Here is a 20,397-nt window from a genome sequence, read left to right on the forward strand (position 1 = left end):
CAGAGTATAAGGTCTCAAAAACAACTGTGTCCTCTTAATCAGTGTCTTTCAATACCAAATATGAGTGTTGAGACATGGAACACACTCAACAAATTCTGGAAGGACGGATGAATTGAGGTAGGCATGGGGGAAATGGTTGAACTACGAATGTTGCCATCCATAAGGATATTTCAAATCAAAGTGAGCAGGCCCTGAATAGAAAGGCAATTAGAGATATAAGAAATGTGTTGTCATGGCTGCATTTATCTGAGTTCCCTTCCTTGGGGTAAAGTACAAAATTAAAGGGCAGGTGCAGTAAAAGACAACTCATAAGGGCCTCCCTAGTTGCGCAAGGGGTTAAGTTGCAGCGCAATGAAGCTATCCGTAGCTACTGTATCATAGCATGAGTTTGATCCTGGCCAGCCAGGGAGCTAACCCACATGGCGTAGCAGACCTCTCTTGTCTCACCTGCTGCTCCCCTCAGCAGTGTATTTCAGTCAATACGCCTGTTCTGTTCCCCACTCTGTCGCTGGTGAATGCTCTCACCCCTTGCACCTGTGGCCTGTACCCCAGCTCTTGTATGCATAAACAAATAAATCTTTAAAAAAAGAAAAAGACAACTCATAAGAATAAAGCACTCAGAATCCTTTTCAAGGAAGAAACTCTGGGAGACTAAATTTATCCGAGCAGGGACACTGTAATCCTTTCAATACAAGAGTAAGAGGGGGCATCACTGTCTGTGGGTCACTGAGTTCCTTGGAGAACAGTACTCCTGGACAGTGCTCCTCAAACATTATGGACAATGTTTACAAAAGATGATGTTAAAATGTAGGTTTGGATTCATTTGTCTAGAAACATATAGTCTTTATTAGGTTTTACTCTGTCTGGGAAGGAATTTCACAGAAATTATGGGCAGTGCTCAACAATCAAAAAAGTATTAGTGAGGCATTTTATTTTAGAACAGTATTTCTTACCCTTGGCTGAACATCAGAAATACCTGGGAAATGTCTTTAAAACATAATACCAGATCAGTTGTCATCTCTGTCACTTCCTCACCATCAATTAATCACAATTTAGGGGATATTTTCAGAGTGATTCAAACATAAAGCCTGCATGGGAATCACTGCTGTACCAAGTCTGCCTCTTAATCTAGTCCAAGTCCTAGTGCAATCTGGTCTGTGACTAGATAAGTGCCGACATTGAGAGTTTAGCAACTTTTATAGCAATATGACTAAGCATGTTTATGTCTATTGAATCATATAATAAAAACAGATGACTAGTTTAAAAAAAAAGTTGATTTACAAAGAAACATTTTGATACCACTCAAGAAACCTTCTGAAAAAGTAAACATCCCTTCTGGTGTTAAGGTAATGCTAGGCTTCTTCTTTAAACTGCTGCCTCTTAATTCTCAAACATTAAGGTCAGTGATTAATTACTCAGATCACTGGGAGGCTTGGGTACAAGAGGGTTAATAAGTAGGAATGGGGTAGGTGGGGTTACAAACCAGGAACACATGCCCTCTAAATTAGATAGCTTTCTTTCCGTTTAATTGCCCTTAAAACACACATACTCTCACATAACAAGGAAGGTGAGAGCTGAATGAAGTTTTCTGGGTAATGACTTGAAAATGTTTTCCTTATGAGAAGTGGTGTTAAGTTACAGTGTGCAGACCGAGGACTGGGAGGAGAGAAGCCGCAGCCCCAGCCTGGCCCCCACCTTTCCTTGGATTCTGGAGGTGAACATGGGCTCTCAGAGACAAGACCGAGTAAGACGAGTGATATGTTGACCTGTTTAGTGGCTGGAATCAACTGCTCCCAGAGTTACCTAAGGCCAGTGTTTAGCAGGGTTTAGCCAGGGGCCAGCTGAGCAGGCACACATGCTCTGCTATGAAATGCCACGCAGGCAGAGACTGACAAGCAGTAGGAGCTGAGCTTTCCCCTTGGACCGCTGTTTCCTGCTGTGTTCAGGGGAGAGGGGAGCTTTCTGGCAAGTCTGCTGCTGCTGCTGCTGCTGCTGCTGTTGCTGCTACTACTTCAGCTCCCTCTCCACTCAAGGTAAGCAGGCTCAAAGGGAGGGCAGGCTGCAAGGGAAGCCTTTGTACCATGAACAAGATCCGAAAGTTTTTCCGAGGAAGTGGGCGCGTCCTGGCATTTATATTTGTAGCTTCTGTCATCTGGCTACTCTTTGACATGGCAGCTCTCCGCCTCTCATTCAGTGAGATAAACACTCGGGCCCTCAAGGAAGATATCACCAAGAGAGAGCAGAGAGGATTCAGAGTTCAGCCAGGCCAAATGAAGATTCTTTACAGCAACGTGAAGGATATGAAGCCCCCACTGAGCAGATACAGGAAGGGTGTATGGGGCAAAAAGAACTTTAGAAAGACTGAGGAGAGTGTGTTCAAGGTTGAGGATGATTTGGACCAAACCCAGAGGGAAAGAAAAATGCAGAATGCCCGGGGAAGGGACAAGGTTGCACCTCTGTGGTATCCTGCACATCTGCAAAGCCTCCCAGTGACTTTTATCAAGCAAAAAACAGAGACACAAAACATCAAACCCAAAGCCTCCTCTCCCCCCATAACACCAAAGACACCTCAGGGAGCTCAGAAAACTACATATGTAACAGCCAGAGGAACTCTTTCGGTCCAAACATCTGTATACACGGGACCTGTGGTTAGAAATCCAGAGGCCCAAAAGAGTCATAGTTTGAGCAGTGACACATCAAAACAAGCAGCTGCAAACAACCTGAATGTGACCAGTCTTAATACTGACAGCTCAAAGCAGCAATCACAGGCAGTTGCAAATGAGAAGACACGCCCTGCCAGCCCACCAGTGGCAAAATCTAGGGAAGCCATACCCTTAAATAAAACCGAGATTCAGAGCAAAGAACTAAATGCAAATAAACACACAGCCAATAAGAGCCTTCCCTTTTCTAAATCTGTTGCCAATTCAAATCACTTAAAGAAGCAATCTATTAATGAGACACAGTTGGGAGACTTGCCAAAGGATAATGGAGCCAAAGTGGATGATGGGAAGAAACTCAATTTCTCTGAAAGCCATGTTGTGATTAGAACCAAAGAGGAGTTAAACACAGACACCAAAGAGGTCCTCAATGCTAAAACTAAAACTATATTTCCTGCAGTATTGGGTCAAAGCCAAAGGAAACACATTTCCAGAAACAGAAGTGAAGCATCTTTCTTTTCACTTGCTCTACGGAGAACAACAGTGTTTCCAAGCAAGCATGCCTTAACTGGGGGGCAAGAGGCAGCAGGAAGCAACTTAACTGCCAAGTTCCAGCCTGTGGAACTTAACCAAAGTCATACAAAAGCCCTTTTACCCAATGACCATGGAATGCACCCCATATGGAGAATTGATGTGACACTTTCTCCAAGGGACCCCAAAGCTCCAGGTCAGTTTGGGCGTCCTGTAGGCGTTCCCCATGGAAAGGAGAAGGAGGCAGAAAGAAGATGGAAAGAGGGAAACTTCAATGTCTACCTTAGTGATTTGATCCCAGTGGACAGAGCCATTGAAGACACAAGACCTGCTGGGTAAGATCCATTCCTCTTCTCTCTCTTTAGTCCCCTGTATTTGGGACTTCTAGATAAAGAAAATTTATTTCTAGATATTTTTGTGTGATTTTTGGTCAACTACAGGATTAAAGCAATATAAATGATAAAAATAGTCCAAATATTCTACCATTTACACAAAGACAAATTCTGAATTGCCATACTACTATGTTCTCTTTTTACATTTATTTCTCTGAGACTTAGGCCTTAAGCCCTATTCACTCATGTTCCATTTCTTTTCCTCAACTGGAAAACTATTAAAATGATTGGATGAACTCAACTCATAATAGGATGTATTATGAATGGCAGAGCAAAATTATAATTACATTAAAACAGTGGCAAAGAAGTGAATTCTCAATATCGGAACTTTTCATTATTAGCAAGTTTGTCAGGAATATATTTGGGAAAGGATCACAGAGAAGGAATCTTCTGGCCTCCTAGGAATCATATCTTAACCCGCAGACTTCTGCCTAATCATGAGTAATGATCACCATAATAGCAAATGAGTAAGTGACTTTACTCCATGAAACTGAATGTCCTTTGTCGGTGGGCTGGTAGACATTTCAGGAGTTCAGTTATACAGGAATAGTAATGTTGGGAAAAAGACAGTCAATAACTAACAAATACCTTCAGGACATACAAAAGCATAATCACCACTTGTATTTCTAGAGTTTCACTATTTAAAAAGAGCCTGTATTCACATCAGATGCATTTCATAAGAACCCAGAAAGGAGGTGGCCTGTTAATGGGTTTAGATTCAGATGAGGTGTTTTCAGAAGTTATGCCCCTTTCCCAAGGTAGCACAACTCTAAAGCTTTGTGAACCAGTTCTTCAGAGAATTAAATTCCATTAATTGTATCACCAAAAGGTGGATTAAGTCACAAACATTTGATCCAATTCAATTAAGATGAGTTTCCACTTTTTGGCCCATTCATAAAAGAGGGTGTTTTGTTGTTAGATGTTTACTGTCTAATTCCATGTATGTCTTGATGTTTAATTCCTGAGCCAAAGAATATGTGGCTGGTAGTTTAAATAAGTGAATGTGAAAATTCAGTCTACATGTATGAGGTATGTAAACAGTGCCCTTGGTCGGCCACGGTAGAAAATTCTACTTTGTGATCCAGGGTAGTCAGTGTTACTAGAGGAAAGATTTAGACGAGTGTGTGTTCACATCAGTAAGAGGAGCTTCTTCATTGTAATGTCAGCTACAGGAGGCATTTTCAAACTACTCTCAGCCAAGCACTAACCCTTGGCTTAGGAAAGGAGTGTCAATCATGTTCTTCACCCTGGTGAAACTCATGACCTTGAGAACACAAATATACTCAAAATAAAGAAGAGATAACTGAAGCTCCGAGGTGGTACTTTGCCGTAGAACTAGTAATTACAGCAAAATAATTAAAATCCATACTTAAAATTATGCAGTGCTGTTTGTCTCCCATCTCTTGCTAAATTACCCCCCAAAAGGAACATAAAATTACATTGGACCAGCTGTGATATGAAATCCTACACATTACATACTGCATATATCTCTATATGAGATATATATATATATATATATGTCAGCTTTGAACACAGAAGGCCAGAAAGTGAAGCAGTAGTTAAAGTAGCTTCATATTAACTTCCCTTTAGTGACCTGACAGACTGCTATGGAGCTTGGGGAAGAAGCAGACACTGTGCAGAAGCACAGCTGCAGTTCAGAACCAGAGAAAGGGCAACTGTGTGAGGGTCAAAGGCAAGCAATAGTGATATTATCGTGCATATGATTTACTGAAGCCTCAATGACTCCAAGAACTTACTGGTTTTCAAAATTTTGTCTGTGGAAGTTAAGGGGTGCAGTCCAGGGAAGTTGCAGTCAGACCCCATCCTGGCTGTAGGAGAAACTGGCATGTGTGCTTAGAGATGAGTCAGACAGCATTTGGCCACATCCCCTCCCTCTTATCATACACCCCACCTTGGGTAAACAGAGGTGCTCTCAGCAAATTAACTGCCTTCCAGATGCTCTACTCTAATGAGGTAAAGGTAACAGTTTGATCCCCTCCACATGGGACCCCCAAAGGATTTACAGCACTTTTATGCCACTCTTCCTTGAAAGAGGATAAATCATACTTCTGTTCTTTTAACTCAACAATAGTTTTATTTAACTACAAATATGTGCAAATGTATGTGTTCACAAGGATAAAAGTTGTAATAAATTACAAATGAAAAAATGTTTGATTCATCAGGTTGGCACGATTTAGAGTATCGTTTTCCTTGATTTTATTTTTCAGCCTCACTGAGAAAGATGGTTTATAAAAATACAAACAATAATTTTTTTTAAGATAACAAATTTTAAAAGACAGCATAAGGGAAAAATTGTTACAGACTATAATAGGAAAATGTGTGAGTGAGTGTGTGTATGTGTGTGTATGTGTGTGTGTGACAGAGAGAGAGAGAGCGCTTGAGATCCTAAGAACATAGGAGAACTTGTCTTAAAATTAGCTACCATAGCAGCCCACTGATTGAAACTCTAAAATTTTAAGAGTTCCTAGGAATGAGTATCTCCCTTAGTGCCCTTTACATTTCCCCAAAATCTACCATCACAGACTATCACAGTTACTGGTATATCATATGTGTCTACTGAATACAGGTGGAACAGAAAAAGGATGAAAACCATAGATTTGCTAGTATGTTCATGTAAATTTAATTCTTCTCAGTAAGATATTGACTAGTTACTAGTTACCGTCCTCATAAGGATGATTTGACTGCTATGGTAGGAGGAGGTTGGCATTAAGAGGGAGAGGAGACAAGCAGAATTTCTGGGACAAATTTGCATTCTCTACTCCTAAAATCAGATTCTCTTTTCCAAACCTGTCTTTTCCTCCTTTCCTAATGAATCTCAAAAAACTATTTCTAGGGGCCTCCCCAGTGGCGCAGCGGTTGAGCGCTGGGTTGCGAAGCCGCCCGCAGCCTCCACGGCACCGGTTCGATCCCCAGCTGCTCCCCGGCCACCGGAGGAGGGTCCCGCATGGCGCGCAGACCTCTCCTGCTGCCCGCTGCTCCCCTCAGCAGTGTACTTCAGTCCTTCTGCCTGCTCTGCTCCCTGCTCTGGCTCTGGTGAGCCTCCCACGCTTCTGACTGTACCCAGTGCTTGTATAAATAAATAAATAAATAAATAAATAAATCTTTAAAAAAAAAAACAAACTATTTCTAGAATGCTGAGATGCACCCATGGTCTTTTCCAAAAGCACAAGAACTCCTTTCGGTCATTGACATCATCCCCACTGTCCTTTTCAGTGCCACTGGCATCATCCCCACTGTGCTTTGCAGTGTCTCCCATGTTCCTGCCCCTTGCAGTCTAGCTATGGTTTTCTGCAGGTGACATTCTTCCCAAGGTAGGCCCTCAGAATAAGGAATGTCAGTGTCATTACCCTTTCCTACACAATTTGTTCATTACCACCCTCTGGTGTTTTTACTCACTGGTCCCTGTCCACCATCTCCTGCAGGGATACTCACATCAAAGGTTCCTCATCACTTTCTCCCACACCTCTCAATCTGACATTGCTCAGACTCCAACTCAACCTTACCTCCATCTGGACCATGATTTGACAGTGACTTCTAACTTCCAATGACCTTAATGTACTTGCTTCTGAAATACTCCTTGTGTGCTCTTCACTAACTACAGCCTTGAGAATCTGTTTTGCCTTCTCAGTGAAATTATAAACTTCTGATGGAAACTGGTTTTTGCTTTATTTTCTACTCCCTTAGCATGGCACACAGTGCTGAGCACTAAAAAACACACTTTACACAATATGATTTTAAAAGACATGTTTCTCTGAATGATTTTTGAAAATTTATACTATTTTTTAAAATACATGAGAATAAGCTTCAAATGAAGCCTGCAGTGAGTGTTTTTGTAAATTAATAATGACATCCTAATTTTCATTTTGAATATATGAAATATGTTAGTATCAGGTTTAAGATAAATGCATCCTGTTTAACTCCATGATTTACTCATTAATTTATATTTATCCTTTAGCTCATACTTTTTTTTTTTTATTTATTTATTTTTTATTTTTTTTTTTAATTTTATTTTTATATTCCCCCATACAATTGCAAACGCCCCATTCTGACCCCAATCCTTCCCCTCCCGCCCCCCACCCCCAAAAAGTGTCTCTGGTTCATAGTTTTTTGTTGATTTTGATTTTCACTTTCTTATATTCATTTTCCTGGTCCCTTATTTAAGTTTTCTAGATTCCTGCTATGAGTGAGACCATCCGGTATTTTTCTTTTTCTTTTTGGCTTATTTCGCTGAGCATGATCCCTTCCAGCACCATCCATGTTGCTGCAAATTGCATGTGTTTATCTTTTTTGAATGCTGAGTAATATTCCATGGTATATATGTACCACATCTTCTTGATCCAGTCATCTATTTTTGGGCATTTGGGTTGTTTCCAAAGCTTAGCTATTGTAAACAGTGCTGCTATAAACATAGGGGTGCAGGTGCTCTTTGGAATTGATGTTTCTGTGTCCTTTGGGTAAATACCTAGGAGTGGAATTGCTGGATCATATGGAAGCTCTATGTTTAGTAGGTCCAGAAATCTCCACACAGCTCTCCATAGTGGTTGGACCAGTTTGCACTCCCACCAACAGTGCACAAGAGTTCCTTTTTCTCCACATCCTCGCCAACATTTGTTGTTGCTAGTTTTTTTAATATGTGCCATTCTCACTGGTGTGAGATGGTATCTCATGGTAGTTTTGATTTGCATTTCCCTGATTACAAGTGATGTTGAACATTTTTTCATATGTCTGTTGGCCATTTGCATTTCCTCTTCAGAGAAGTTTCTTTTTAGCTCTTCTGCCCATTTTTTGACTGGATTATTTTCTTTGTTGTTGCTGAGTCTCATCAGCTCTTTGCAGATTTTGGTGATCAGTCCTTTATCATTAGTGTTGGGTGCAAAAATGTTCTCCCAGTTGGTGGGGTTTCTCTTTGTTTTTGTTATTGTCTCTTTTGCTGTGCAGAAGCTCTTTAATTTGATGTAGTCCCAGCTGTTTATCTTTGTCTTCACTATCACTGCTTTGGGTGATGTGTCTGTAAAGATGTCTTTGATGTGCAAATCCCGTAGTGTTTCGCCTATATTTCCTTCTATGTATTTTATGGTTTCAGGTCTTATGTCTAGTTCTTTAATCCATTTTGAGTTGATTTTTGTGTATGGTGTGAGGTAGTGGTCAAGCTTCATTCTTTTGCATGTAGCGACCCAGTTTTCCCAGCACCATTTATTGAACAAACTTTCTTTGCTCCAATGCATAGTCTTTGCTCCTTTGTCAAAGATTAGTTGACCATAAATCTGTGGGTTTATTTCTGGATTTTCTATTCGATTCCATTGGTCTGTATGTCTGTTCTTGTTCCAATACCATGCAGTTTTGATGATTATGGCTTTGTAGTATAGTTTGAAGTCTGGGAGTGTGATGCCTCCATTTCCTTCTTTTTTTTTCAGTAGAGCTTTGGCTATTCGGGGTTTTTGGTGATTCCATATGAATTTCATCAATAATTGTTCTATTTCTTTGAAGAATGCCATTGAGATTTTGATTGGAATAGCATTGAATCTGTATATTGCTTTTGGTAGGATGGCCATTTTAATAATGTTTATTCTTCCAATCCATGAGCAGGGGATGTCTTTCCATTTCTTTGTGTCTTCTTCTATTTCTTTTAACAGTGTTTTATAGTTTTCTTTGTATAGGTCCTTAACCTCTTTTGTTAGATTTATTCCCAAATATTTGATTTTTTTTGTTTCGATAATAAAAGGGGTGGTTTTTTTGATTTCTTCTTCTTCAGATTTATTGTTTGTGTATAGGAAGGCTACTGATTTTTGCGTGTTGATTTTGTATCCTGCCACTTTACTGAATTGATTGATGAGTTGAATTAGTTTTTCTGTGGAGATTTTGGGGTTTTCTATGTATATTATCATATCATCTGCAAATAGTGATAGTTTGACTTCTTCTTTTCCTATTTGGATTCCTTGGATGTCTTTCTCTTGTCTTATTGCTCTGGCTAGGACTTCCAGTATTATATTGAAAAGCAGTGGTGAGAGTGGACATCCTTGTCTTGTTCCAGATCTTAATGGAATTGCTTTCAGCTTTTCACCATTGAGAATGATACTGGCTGTTGGCTTGTCATAGATGGCCTTTATGATGTTGAGGTATGTTCCTTGTATCCCAAGAATTTCAAGGGCTTTTATCATGAATGGGTGTTGCACTTTGTCGAAAGCTTTCTCAGCATCTATTGATATTATCATATGGTTTTTATATTTCTTTTTGTTGATGTGTTGGATAACGTTGATTGATTTTCAGATGTTAAACCATCCTTGTGCCCCTGGAATGAATCCAACTTGGTCGTGGTGAATTATCTTATGGATACATTGTTGGATTCTGATAGCTGAAATTTTATTGAGGATTTTTGCATCAGTGTTCATTAGGGAGATTGGCCTATAGTTTTCCTTTTTTGTGTTGTCCTTATTCGGTTTTGGTATTAGTGTAATATTGGCTTCATAGAACGTGTTTGGTATTGTCCCTTCCTTCTCAATTTTTTGGAAGAGTTTGTGAAGGATAGGCACTAATTCGTCTCTGAATGTTTGGTAGAATTCATTTGTAAATCCATCAGGTCCTGGGCTTTTGTTTTTGGGGAGGTTTTTAATTACCATTTCAATTTCGCTGCTTGTAATTGGTCTGTTTAGGTGTTCTATTTCTTCTTTATCTAGCTTTGGGTGATTGTAGAGTTGTAGGAATTTGTCCATCTCCTCTAGATTGTTGAACTTGTTTCCATATAACTGTTCATAGTAGTTACTGATTATTCTTTTGATTTCTGCTGTGTCCGTTGTGATTTCTCCTCTTTCATTTATGATTCTGTGTATTTGTGCTTTCTCCCTTTTGAGCCTGGCCTATTTTATTGATTTTTTCAAAGAACCAGCTCTTGGTTTCATTGATCTTTTGGATTGTTTTTTTAGTTTCAATTTTATTTATTTCTGCTTTGGTTTTATTATTTCTTTTCTTCTACTGGTTCTGAGGTTTTTTTGTTGTTCTTTTTCTAGATCTTTGAGCTTCGAGATTAGGTTGTTTCTTTGAGTTCTTTCTTGTTTTTTGATGTGAGCTTCTATTGCTATATATTTTCCTCTTATTACTGCTTTTGCTGCATCCCATACATTTAGGATATTGGTGTCCTCCTTGTCATTCAATTCAAAGAATTTTTAATTTCTTCTTTGATCTCCTCGTTAGTCCAGTGGTCTTCCAGTAGTGTGGTTTTAATCTCCATGAGGTAGGATAGTTCCTTGCCTTCTTTTTATGATTTATTTCTAGTTTGATGCCTTCGTGGTCAGAAAAGATGGTTGGTATGATTTCAATCTTGGTGTATCTGTTGATGTTTGACTTGTGCCCCAGTATGTGATCGATCCTGGAGAATGATCCGTGTGCGCTTGAGAAAAATGTGTACTCCGTTTTTTTTGGGTTTAGTGTTCTATAGATGTCTGTTAAGCCCAAATGCTCTAGGTCCTTATTTAGAGCTTTAGTTTCTTTACTTATTTTTTGTCTTGTTGATCTATCCATTGTTGATAGTGGTGTGTTGAAGTCTCCCACTACATATGTGTTTTCTCTGATGTCTGTTTTCAGAGAGGACAACAGTTGTCTGATATATTTTGGTGCTCTTTCGTTTGGTGAGTATATGTTAATGAGTGTTATTTCTTCTTGAAGTGTTGTCCCCTTAATCATAATGTAGTGACCATTGGGGTCTCTTTATTTTTTTGAGTTTGAAGTCTGTTTTATCTGATATAAGTATAGCTGTTCCTGCTTTCTTTTTTGGCCCATTTGCTTGTAGGATTGTTTTCCATCCTTTGACTTTGAGCCTATTTTTATCTTTTGTAGCTAAATGTGTTTCCTGGAGACAGCAAAAGGTTGGGTTTTGTTTCTTAATCCAGGCTGCAACTCTGTGTCTTTTTATTGAAGAGTTTAGTCCATTTACATTTAGAGTTAATATTGATATGTTAGCATCTGTATTTGCCATTATGTTTGTCTTTCCTTTGATTTTATTTATTTATTCTTTTAATAACTTTTTTTTTTTTTTTTTTTTTGGTCTTCTTTCGTTGTTATTCGTCCCTCTGAGGTTCTGGCTTTAGGATTCCTTGTAGTATTTTTTGGAGTGGGGGTTTAGTCGCAATGAAATTCCGGAGTTTCTCTTTGTCTGGGAAGGTCCATATTCTTTCTTCATGGAGGAAGGAGAGCTTTGCGGGATAGAGTATTCTTGGTTGGCATCTGTTTTCTTGGAGTCTGTTGACTATGTCCCTCCACTCTCTCCTTGCCCGTAGTGTTTCTTCAGAGAAGTCTGATGTCAGCCTGATTGGTTTTCCTTTGAATGTTATCTGTTTCTTCCCTCTTGTCAGCTTCATTATTTTTTCCTTATCCTGGATTCTTGGGAGCTTTACTATTATGTGTCTTGCTGTGTTTTTCCTTTCGTCGTGGAAGTTTGGTGTTCTTCTTGCTTCTTGTATATCAATTTTCAGCTCCTTCTTCTCATTTGGGAAGTTCTCTTCAATTATATCCATGAATATTTTCTCTGTTCCTACATCTCTCTCCTCTCCTTCTGGAATTCCTATAACTCTTATATTTCCTTTCCTCATGGAGTCAGATAGTTCCCGAAGTCTTTCTTCATTCATTTTCCTTCGTACTTCTCTTTCCTTTTCTGTTTTGGTTCTTTTTATTTCTGTGTCTTCAAGATTACTTATTCGTTCTTCCATTTCATCTATTCTGCTTTCATTGCTTTTCCCAGAGTTCTTTAGTTCCTCCATTAATTCTTTGATCTCCTGCATTTCTCTTACTTCCCTCTTTAGGGACTCAATTTCCTTCTTCTGATCTATCACTTTTTTAATCATGGCAATTTTAAATTCTCTTTCTGGAAGGCTCAGAAGTTCTTCCAAGTTGCTGTCGTTGCAATCTGGGGAGTGGTTTTCTTTTTGTGGTGTGCTTCTTTCCTGAGGAGTTTTTAGGTTGCGTGTGGTTCTTCTACTCCCTACTGTCTGTTTTCTAATTTGTCGTATGCGTTGGGACACTGTGTTGCTCGGACTGACTGACATCTTGGGTGAACTTCTCCGCTCCCCTCTGGCTCTTCCAGGAGCCATCTCTGTCTTCTGGGGGAGCTTTCTGCTGGTTTTAGGCAGTTTTTACTGAAGAAATGTCCCTGTTCTCAAATGGCGAAGCGGGATGCAGTCCCTGCGCCTCCGGTTTCAGGCACACTCTTCTGCGCACCCGGTCTGCCCTGGACGTGGGTGCCTGCTCCCTCTGTGGGCTCAGACTGCTGGTCGGAAGGGGCCTGGCGTGGAATAACTTCCCGGCTGGCCACTGGGTCCTCCAGAAACCTTCTGCCCTTTTCAAGCAGTCTTAAGAAATGTCCTGTTTTATAGGGTGTTAGTGACTTTTTTTTTTCCCTGGTCGCTAGGTGGCGCCAGAGATCTCTCCTATTGTCCTTGGGGGGCTGTTTTTCGCCTCCCCCCACCCCGTGGGACAGAGAACAGAGCGGGAATGGTAGGGTACACCTCAACAGCTTTGGGGTGCTGTGTCTGCCTTGTGCCCCACCGTCGTGGAGAAACCACGCCCCGAATTTTCGTGCCCCGGGTCTCAGTTCAAAGCCCTCAGGTCCAGGACGCGGGCTGTAGCCCAGTTCAGTGGCGCGGGAATGGCGCCTTTTGCACCGCTCCCGTGCCTGGGCGCCTGGTTCCTGCTCACTCAGGGAGGGACCTTCACCTCAGTGAGGACCTCCGCGCGTCTCCCCGCAAGCCTAGGTCGTCTCCCCGCAAGCCTAGGTCGCAGGCGCGGGGACCTGGGCAGCTGCGATCCCGGTCTTCACTTGCTTTTCAAGCGCGCCGAGCGCGCCGCGTTTCCGCGCCAGCTTACCGGCAGCCCGGGCTGTGTGCGCGTCTCCCGGGGTCTTTGTTCTTCTCTAATGGCGCCCGGAGCCGTTCGCTCACCGCCGCGGCGGATCCTGCAGGGTTCGCCTCAGCTCCCGTTCACGGGGTGTGGTGGCTGCAATAGTTCCTTTCCACTCACAGTCCTGCTTGCTGCGTCGTTTGTTCTTGTTGGTTGTTTTGGTTTGTTGTTTTTCTCCCTCTCTGCCGGTCAGAGAGTGCCGCCTCTGTGGGCGGGGGAGGGGAGCAGGGTTCTGCGCTTCCCTCCCTTCTAGTCCTCTTTTATGGCCACTTTCTTCTTCGGGCAGTTTGCTGGAGTCACCCGTTTATCTTCCGTGTCCCAGTTCTCACTGGGACCTGCCGCTTTTCCTCCCTATTAACTTTTTTTAATGGGAGATCTTACTCGCAGCGTCTCCTCACCGCCATGTTGCTCCGCCCCCTTCCTTTAGCTCATACTTTTGATGCTTGGTTTTTAATTTCAATGTTTTGACTTTCAAGGGAAGAAAACTGCCCTATTTTGCATATAAGAATATTTACGTCAAAAAGTAAAGTACAATTTCATTTTTCTCCAAAATTTTTGCCTATAAGACATGCTTCAAATAAATGATTTTATGGTCATTTGAACACTCCATATTTAATCCTTTCTTTATTAAAAGCTAATCCTTATCATTATTCCTCTTAATATTAAAGTTTGTTTCAGTCTGCAATAATCAATACACACACATGGGTTTTGCTCAAACACTGTCCTAGCTACTGAAAATGCAGTATAATTCTCCTTTGACAAGTCTGTGTCATTTGCCTGACAGTTATAGTAAAGATGGCCATCCAAATATGAACTTATTTTCAGAGTGCACTTCCTGAAGCTGCATTTAGAGAAAAATGACTCTAAGAAATTTTTGCTGCCTGCATTTAGTTTTCATAGTACAATAAGAATTACAGCATGCTCTTCTACCACTGCTATGTCGTCATTATGTTATTTGATTGCTTAATTTAATACTTCGCTTTTCCTATAGAATCCTGGCAAGCCTCTCAATAAAGCAATTAAAATTAGTCTTTATTCTTTTAGCCAAGAGCTGAGGCTGCCAACCAATAATTTGATTCTTTCCTGCACAGCTAAAGAGTTTTCTTTTTGGCACATATGAAAAGCAAAAGATAGCACCATGCATGCATTTGCCACAAACTAGTCTAAATTGCTGAGGAGAAAGAAAAACCAAATCTGGAGCCTTACTTTCAACCCACCTTCTATACCCCAAATTCTAGTGTGGTCAAAAACCATAATAAATGAATTGAGGAGGAAAAGCAGCAAGTAAGAGAGAGAAAATAAAATGACCACAAATCCCCAGATGTTAGACTTCTAAAAAAATTGGCAGGCTGGGAGAAAAGAAAAACTTTAAAGTTAAATAAACTTCCAATTTTGCATTTTTATATGAGATGAATGTTTTAATTAATGAAATAAGACTGCTTTGTGACTAATAGTGATTGGAGAATATTATCGACAATTGACTGCAGAAGACAGGGGACTTCCCTCAGGAAAAAAAACAGGCAAGCAAAAAAAAAAAAAACAAACAAACAAAAAAACCCTCACAAGAAGAATTTAAAAGGGTTATTTTCAGCTTTCTCCCCATGGCTGTACATAACACACTAGTGCTGTGCAGTATATGTGTGTGTACATGCATTCATGTGCATTTGTGTGTACGTGTGTGTTTTAGAATACAGTGCACAAATTCACTGAAAAGTCAAGGCAGAGAGCAGGAAATAAAAAGCAAAATTTGTTTTAAAAGTTCAGGCTAGACCATGACTAGGCTAATAATGGCCAAAAGATTATTACAGAGCTCTTTAATACTCTCTCCATAACACTCTATTTATCGTATTCTCTCTAAAACTAGGGGAATAATGAGGAGAAAGAGTTTCAGAGGAACTACAACACATTTCTGCTAGTAATTCAAAGAGAGGAAAGCAGCTAAATAGTGCCTAATGATGTAAAACTGCAAAATGTTAAAGCAAATTGGTGACGTTTTCTCCAATATACTGCCAAAACCCTAGAAATATTTCTGGGAGAGATTAATTAGTAAATGGAGGAATTCACACTTTTTACATTTCATTTTTATATATCTAATCCACAGCCTAATTTAACCATCAGCTTAATTTTATCAAATTCTTACCATAATGTTGCCCTGGGTACTCGTGGAGCAAAAAAAAAACTTACCGTTGGGCTATTCTAAGCTGGCCCTTTCACAACACACACTCTCAACAATTTTTGCTTAAGGATCAGAAAATTTGAGGATATTAGCAATTTTAGAAGCTCTTTGTTGCTTACTTTTAAAATGAAAGGACTTTTTTTACAGTCCTTTCTATATTAAAACATTCTCTATTATTCCAATCTAAATTATCTCCCATATCAGCCCTCTTTCTAAAATGTTGGTATATAGATCAGTGACAAGGAGCAATGGAGAGAAACTTGGTACTTGCATGGTCTTTATGATTTGCCTTCTTATTTTGATCCTTAAACCATTCCTTGAGGCAGACAGTGATCACCCAGATTTACCCATAGAAAAACTGAGACTTAAAGAGGAAGCTGAGATTTCAGATTGTGGCAAATAATTCAGATAGTGACAGTTCATTTCATTCCATGTGTTACTGCTCACTGCCTATCACGAGCTGGGCACATCATACCAGACAGCCAGGGACCTTTCATCTTTATGTACATCATTCTTGTCATCCCTTCAACAGCTGTGCCAGATTGATAATATGTTACATCTCCTTATTCACAGAGGAAAGGAAAAATGCAGGGAGAGGCAGGTAACTTGCTCAAGGGTCTATGGTTCACAAATGGTCAATTTGAGACACAATCCCTAATCTTCTGGCTCTTCTTCACTCAGTAAAAATCGATACCAATAAGGCTGGTTGTCTCCCAGAAGCCAGCTACTCTTCCTCACAATGACCATCATCACCTGTACTTGGGCTTGTGGAGGCTCTCTCTTATACAAGGGATCTCTCCCTGGCTAAGCCTCAGCAAAAAAGTAGTCCAGGCAGTGATATTGTACGTGTGTGTGTGTGCGCACATGTGCACACACACGTAGGTTTTACATGTATGTTTGTTTCTACTTCTAACCAATCCTCACAGGGAACACCATGAAAGATATACTACCTACCAGTGTTTTATAGATGAGACGGAAAAGTGAGACTTAAAGAATAAATGGTCTATCTTCTGTTCCACACAGTAAGAGCAGGTTTGGAATTCAAAGAGAAAATTTCCTGACTGCTAATTCTAGTGCTTTCCCCATAGAATATGGCTCCTCCTTTTTTTTTCTTATAATCATATGACTCTGGCAGAAACTAAAACATTTCTCTTCCTTATGCATGGACCAGAGGTATATGAGGGAATTAGATTGGCATGCCAAGTTCCTAGTCAGAGAAAAAAAAAATAAGGGAAATCACTTTCTATAGAGTACCAAACAAAGATGATTCTTTAAGACTGCCCAACAGCCACAGCTTAGTGGTGATCAAATATGTGTGCTCCTATTATGAAATTCAACAATGGGGTCTGGGCCCTGCATGTAGCGCAAAATGTTAAGTAGAAACAAACACAGGGTTCTGGTGGAGTAAAGAAGAGAAAGGCCAAGCCTGACCTGAGAAGGGCAAAAGTGTTTGAGTTGAAGGGGAAGAGAGTTAGAGGCAGGGAAACAATAAAAAGAATGATCCATTAAGAAATGGAGGAGAAACAGGCCTGAGTGGGGGACAGTGGTGAGAACGTGAAAGAGGTCACAGAATAAGCAGAATCCTTGCTTAGGCATTCCTGAGGGCCAATGGCAAAACATGAAAGATTTAAGGTCATAGAACAATTTAATTTGCCTTTTCTCAGGGACCTCATGACCCAGAGAGAAGCACTGTGCGTACATGAGGCTAAGGCTGCAAAGAGAATCACAGACTGTTAACGCTAGATGAACCTTCAAAAGGGATCTTATCCAGTTGCTTATGTGACAGATTTTAAGTAGGGAAGTGACTTGTCCGGGGTCACACACTGCAGGGCAGACAGAACTATCCCAAAGGTGCCCTAATCTCCACCCAGAACTATTTCTGCCACTTCACACTAACTCCCACACTTCCTTCATTCCAATATCACTCTGACAGCTGCCTGCTCAAAATAGACTATTGTTAAAGTGGTGAATGTTGATGCTGGTGGTTTGTATTTCTAAGCCTGAGTCCAGTAGCTTTGTTGGCATATACAGTTACCTTCAGCTGGCTAAGATCTTTGAAGGAGAGGTGGTGAGTAAGACTGAAACCTTCTAAATTAGCAGCCAAGTGATTCTGATTGAATGTCAGTGGTAGTCTACTTGGGAAAGAACAAAACATAAAAGTAAATTTTTATATAGCCAAACCCTCTTATCAGTGAGAAGAAAAGAATCACCAATAACTCTAAGGTCTTAAAGAAAAGAATATAACTTCAGAGAAAGCTCCTCAGCTGACACTCCATTCTTCTTCTGATCCTCCCAGAGATATGAATGCTTGGGGATTGAAGACCCCTGAAGACTCACATTGAGGCAGTAGTTGAATTGCAAATAGAAACTGAGAAAATATTCTCCTCGACCTTCTGTTCAAACTTGAGAAAACTGAGACTTGACCCACATAGTGCATTTTGACTGCTTTGGAATAAAATGAAAAATTCATAGAAATAAGAGAATGTTATCATTCCCTCAATCTTCTGATTTGAAACCTTCTTTATTTGATAGGCTACATTCAAATCAGGTTAGTGGCTGAGCATTCAGCACACATGGCTCAGAAGGTGAAACACATCACTTCCTGAGTCTCTTGATAAATGATGAGCCTTGACGGATTTGGATTAAAGGGCTGCCTTGGTAAAGGGCAGAACGCCTTGCAAAATGTGTCTATTTGCATTGTGGATAAACCCAGGTCCTCATGCTGGATTTTTACTATGGATCTTACAAAGTATTTTTCTACCTAATATCTCATAAATTTTTCACAGACCTTCTGGGGTGAAGGTGTTCTAATTGTCATCCTAAAAGTGAGGAAACTAAGGTTTTGAAAAGTTACATGACTTGTCCATGGTCATGAAGCCAATAAGTGTTAGCAGGGACTCAAAATTTAGTGCCTTGTCATCCTTCTCAATCCAGAGTCTTTCTGTACCGCCACAGAAGGGTATCAACTCTATGCAGGTTGTTTAAATCCATACATTTGAGTCCCATTTGTTTTCAATACTTAGGATGACTGCAGTAAGCTCAGTCTCCCAAGTTTGGATTAATTTTTAAGGACAGCATGGGGCCTGCAGACTCTAAATACCTAACCTGTGTAATGAATGGGCGTGTAGGATAAAAATAAGATTTCTAAACTTCAAATAAGATTAAAAATCCAGAAAAATCTTGCACTTCGATTTGATGTTACCTGCAACTACTCCCCCCAACACAGCAGAAAACAAGGTTTTCAATGGGTAAATCAGTAGAAAGGAAATTTGGTTCATTTGGGTCAGTGTAGGAGAACTTGAAATCATTTTCACAATCTGTGGAAACTGTCAGTACATAGGAATGGGGAAGAGTTAATAAAACTGAATGTATATCTCATCTGACCCACTGCACCTTGAACAAAACAAGCATGCTGGTTTTTCTAGACACCTAGAAACATATTAAACCCATTTAGTAATGCAGGACACCAGTTATCTATGCATTTTAGAGTGGCCTGCCATCTCAGCCACTTGTGCCAAAACTTTGTATTTAAAACCTCTCATATCTCCTTCCATGTCCCTCTTCCTATCCTTAGTGCTACTCAAATCTGCACATTTAGTCTTCCACAGGGTCATCTTTAATGTTATTCCTTAAATACATCTAAAGTATATGTTGGTCAATAATTGGAAAATGTACTGTCATTTAATGGAATCCTTCATGATTTATCCATATGGGTATCTAATGGTGAAATGAAGGTATCTTGACAGGTTAGGGGGAATGAAGGATCAGATGTTTGATGAGTGGAGGTGACCTTCCCAAAATTTCTCAAATCCAAGAGCTTTTTCTATCTCCAATTTCAGACCAGTTAGCATTACAACATTTCTTAGAATTTCTTTCTGAAAGAGACCAAAAATTTACTAACTTATAATACAAGAAGCTTCATCTGTGTTACCTTGGTTAACTCTACCCAGAGTATTTTCATTTGTAATTAGGTATTTCTAAGTGAACAGAAGAAGCTTGCCATGAAGCTACCCATGAAGGCAAGATTTGTCAATTGAGCCAACAGCCACTGGAAGTTTGATTTAATGCATACAGAGAGGACTTGCTCCACTGATAATCTTGTCAATCATGAATTCTTTCAATTCTTAACTCCATTTGTACCTTCCCTGAAACTCTACTCAGTAGAGGGAGAAGAAACTGTGATTACAAATTTATCCTACATCCCACCTAGCTATCCAATGTCTTTTATAATTTCCTCTCAAAGTGGTCTACAAAATGGTCTCCATTCCCTCATCTGCCTTTTATTCTAAATATTGTATTCTAATCCTACTGTTCTCTCCTTGGAAAACTTTAATCTCATCATTTTGGTGTTGATGTTAACCATCAAAGATGCTGAGAATTAGAATCTCATATTAGAGATTTTTTTTGCCTTATGAAAAAATTTCCAGAGTCTAAAGTTTGTCTAGTACTAACACTGTCCTTTAGTTATTGGAATTTTTGGTAATTATGCAGTTAAATATATAATCTTTAATTTAGTGCTTGGAAATTCCTCAATTCATATTTTTTCCTCTCTTTTTCTAATTACTTTTCTATCAAAAAAAATTTGGATGGCAAGAGGATGAAAGAAATTTGAGAAGCATGACAAAGCCTGGATTGCATTCTGGACAGTGTGGGTAGAAATACAGATGTTAAAGATGCTCCAGGCTTTGAAGTAATTGAGGAGCATGGCAAAAAAAAAAGCTTTTGTCATCTTTGA

General features: G+C 39.9%; 1 protein-coding gene and 1 long non-coding RNA gene across 8 annotated transcripts in view; one reads left to right on the forward strand and one right to left on the reverse strand.

The window, feature by feature from the left end:
- The window catches only part of LOC119255848 (uncharacterized), a 428,764-nt gene that overhangs the window by 378,589 nt on the left and 29,778 nt on the right, over nt 1-20,397 (reverse strand). The window lies entirely within an intron of this gene.
- GALNT5 (polypeptide N-acetylgalactosaminyltransferase 5) overlaps nt 1,551-20,397 on the forward strand; it is a 50,192-nt gene continuing 31,345 nt past the window's right edge. The window contains exon 1 of the mRNA XM_037523358.1: nt 1,551-3,523. Coding sequence (XP_037379255.1) covers nt 2,082-3,523 — 1,442 coding nt within the window. The 5' untranslated portion in view covers nt 1,551-2,081. The remainder of the gene's footprint in view (nt 3,524-20,397) is intronic.

The sequence above is a fragment of the Talpa occidentalis genome, unplaced genomic scaffold (genome assembly GCF_014898055.3).
Source record: "Talpa occidentalis isolate TD23 unplaced genomic scaffold, MPIMG_talOcc4v2.1 talOcc4.3, whole genome shotgun sequence".
NCBI classification, from domain to species: Eukaryota; Metazoa; Chordata; class Mammalia; order Eulipotyphla; family Talpidae; genus Talpa; species Talpa occidentalis.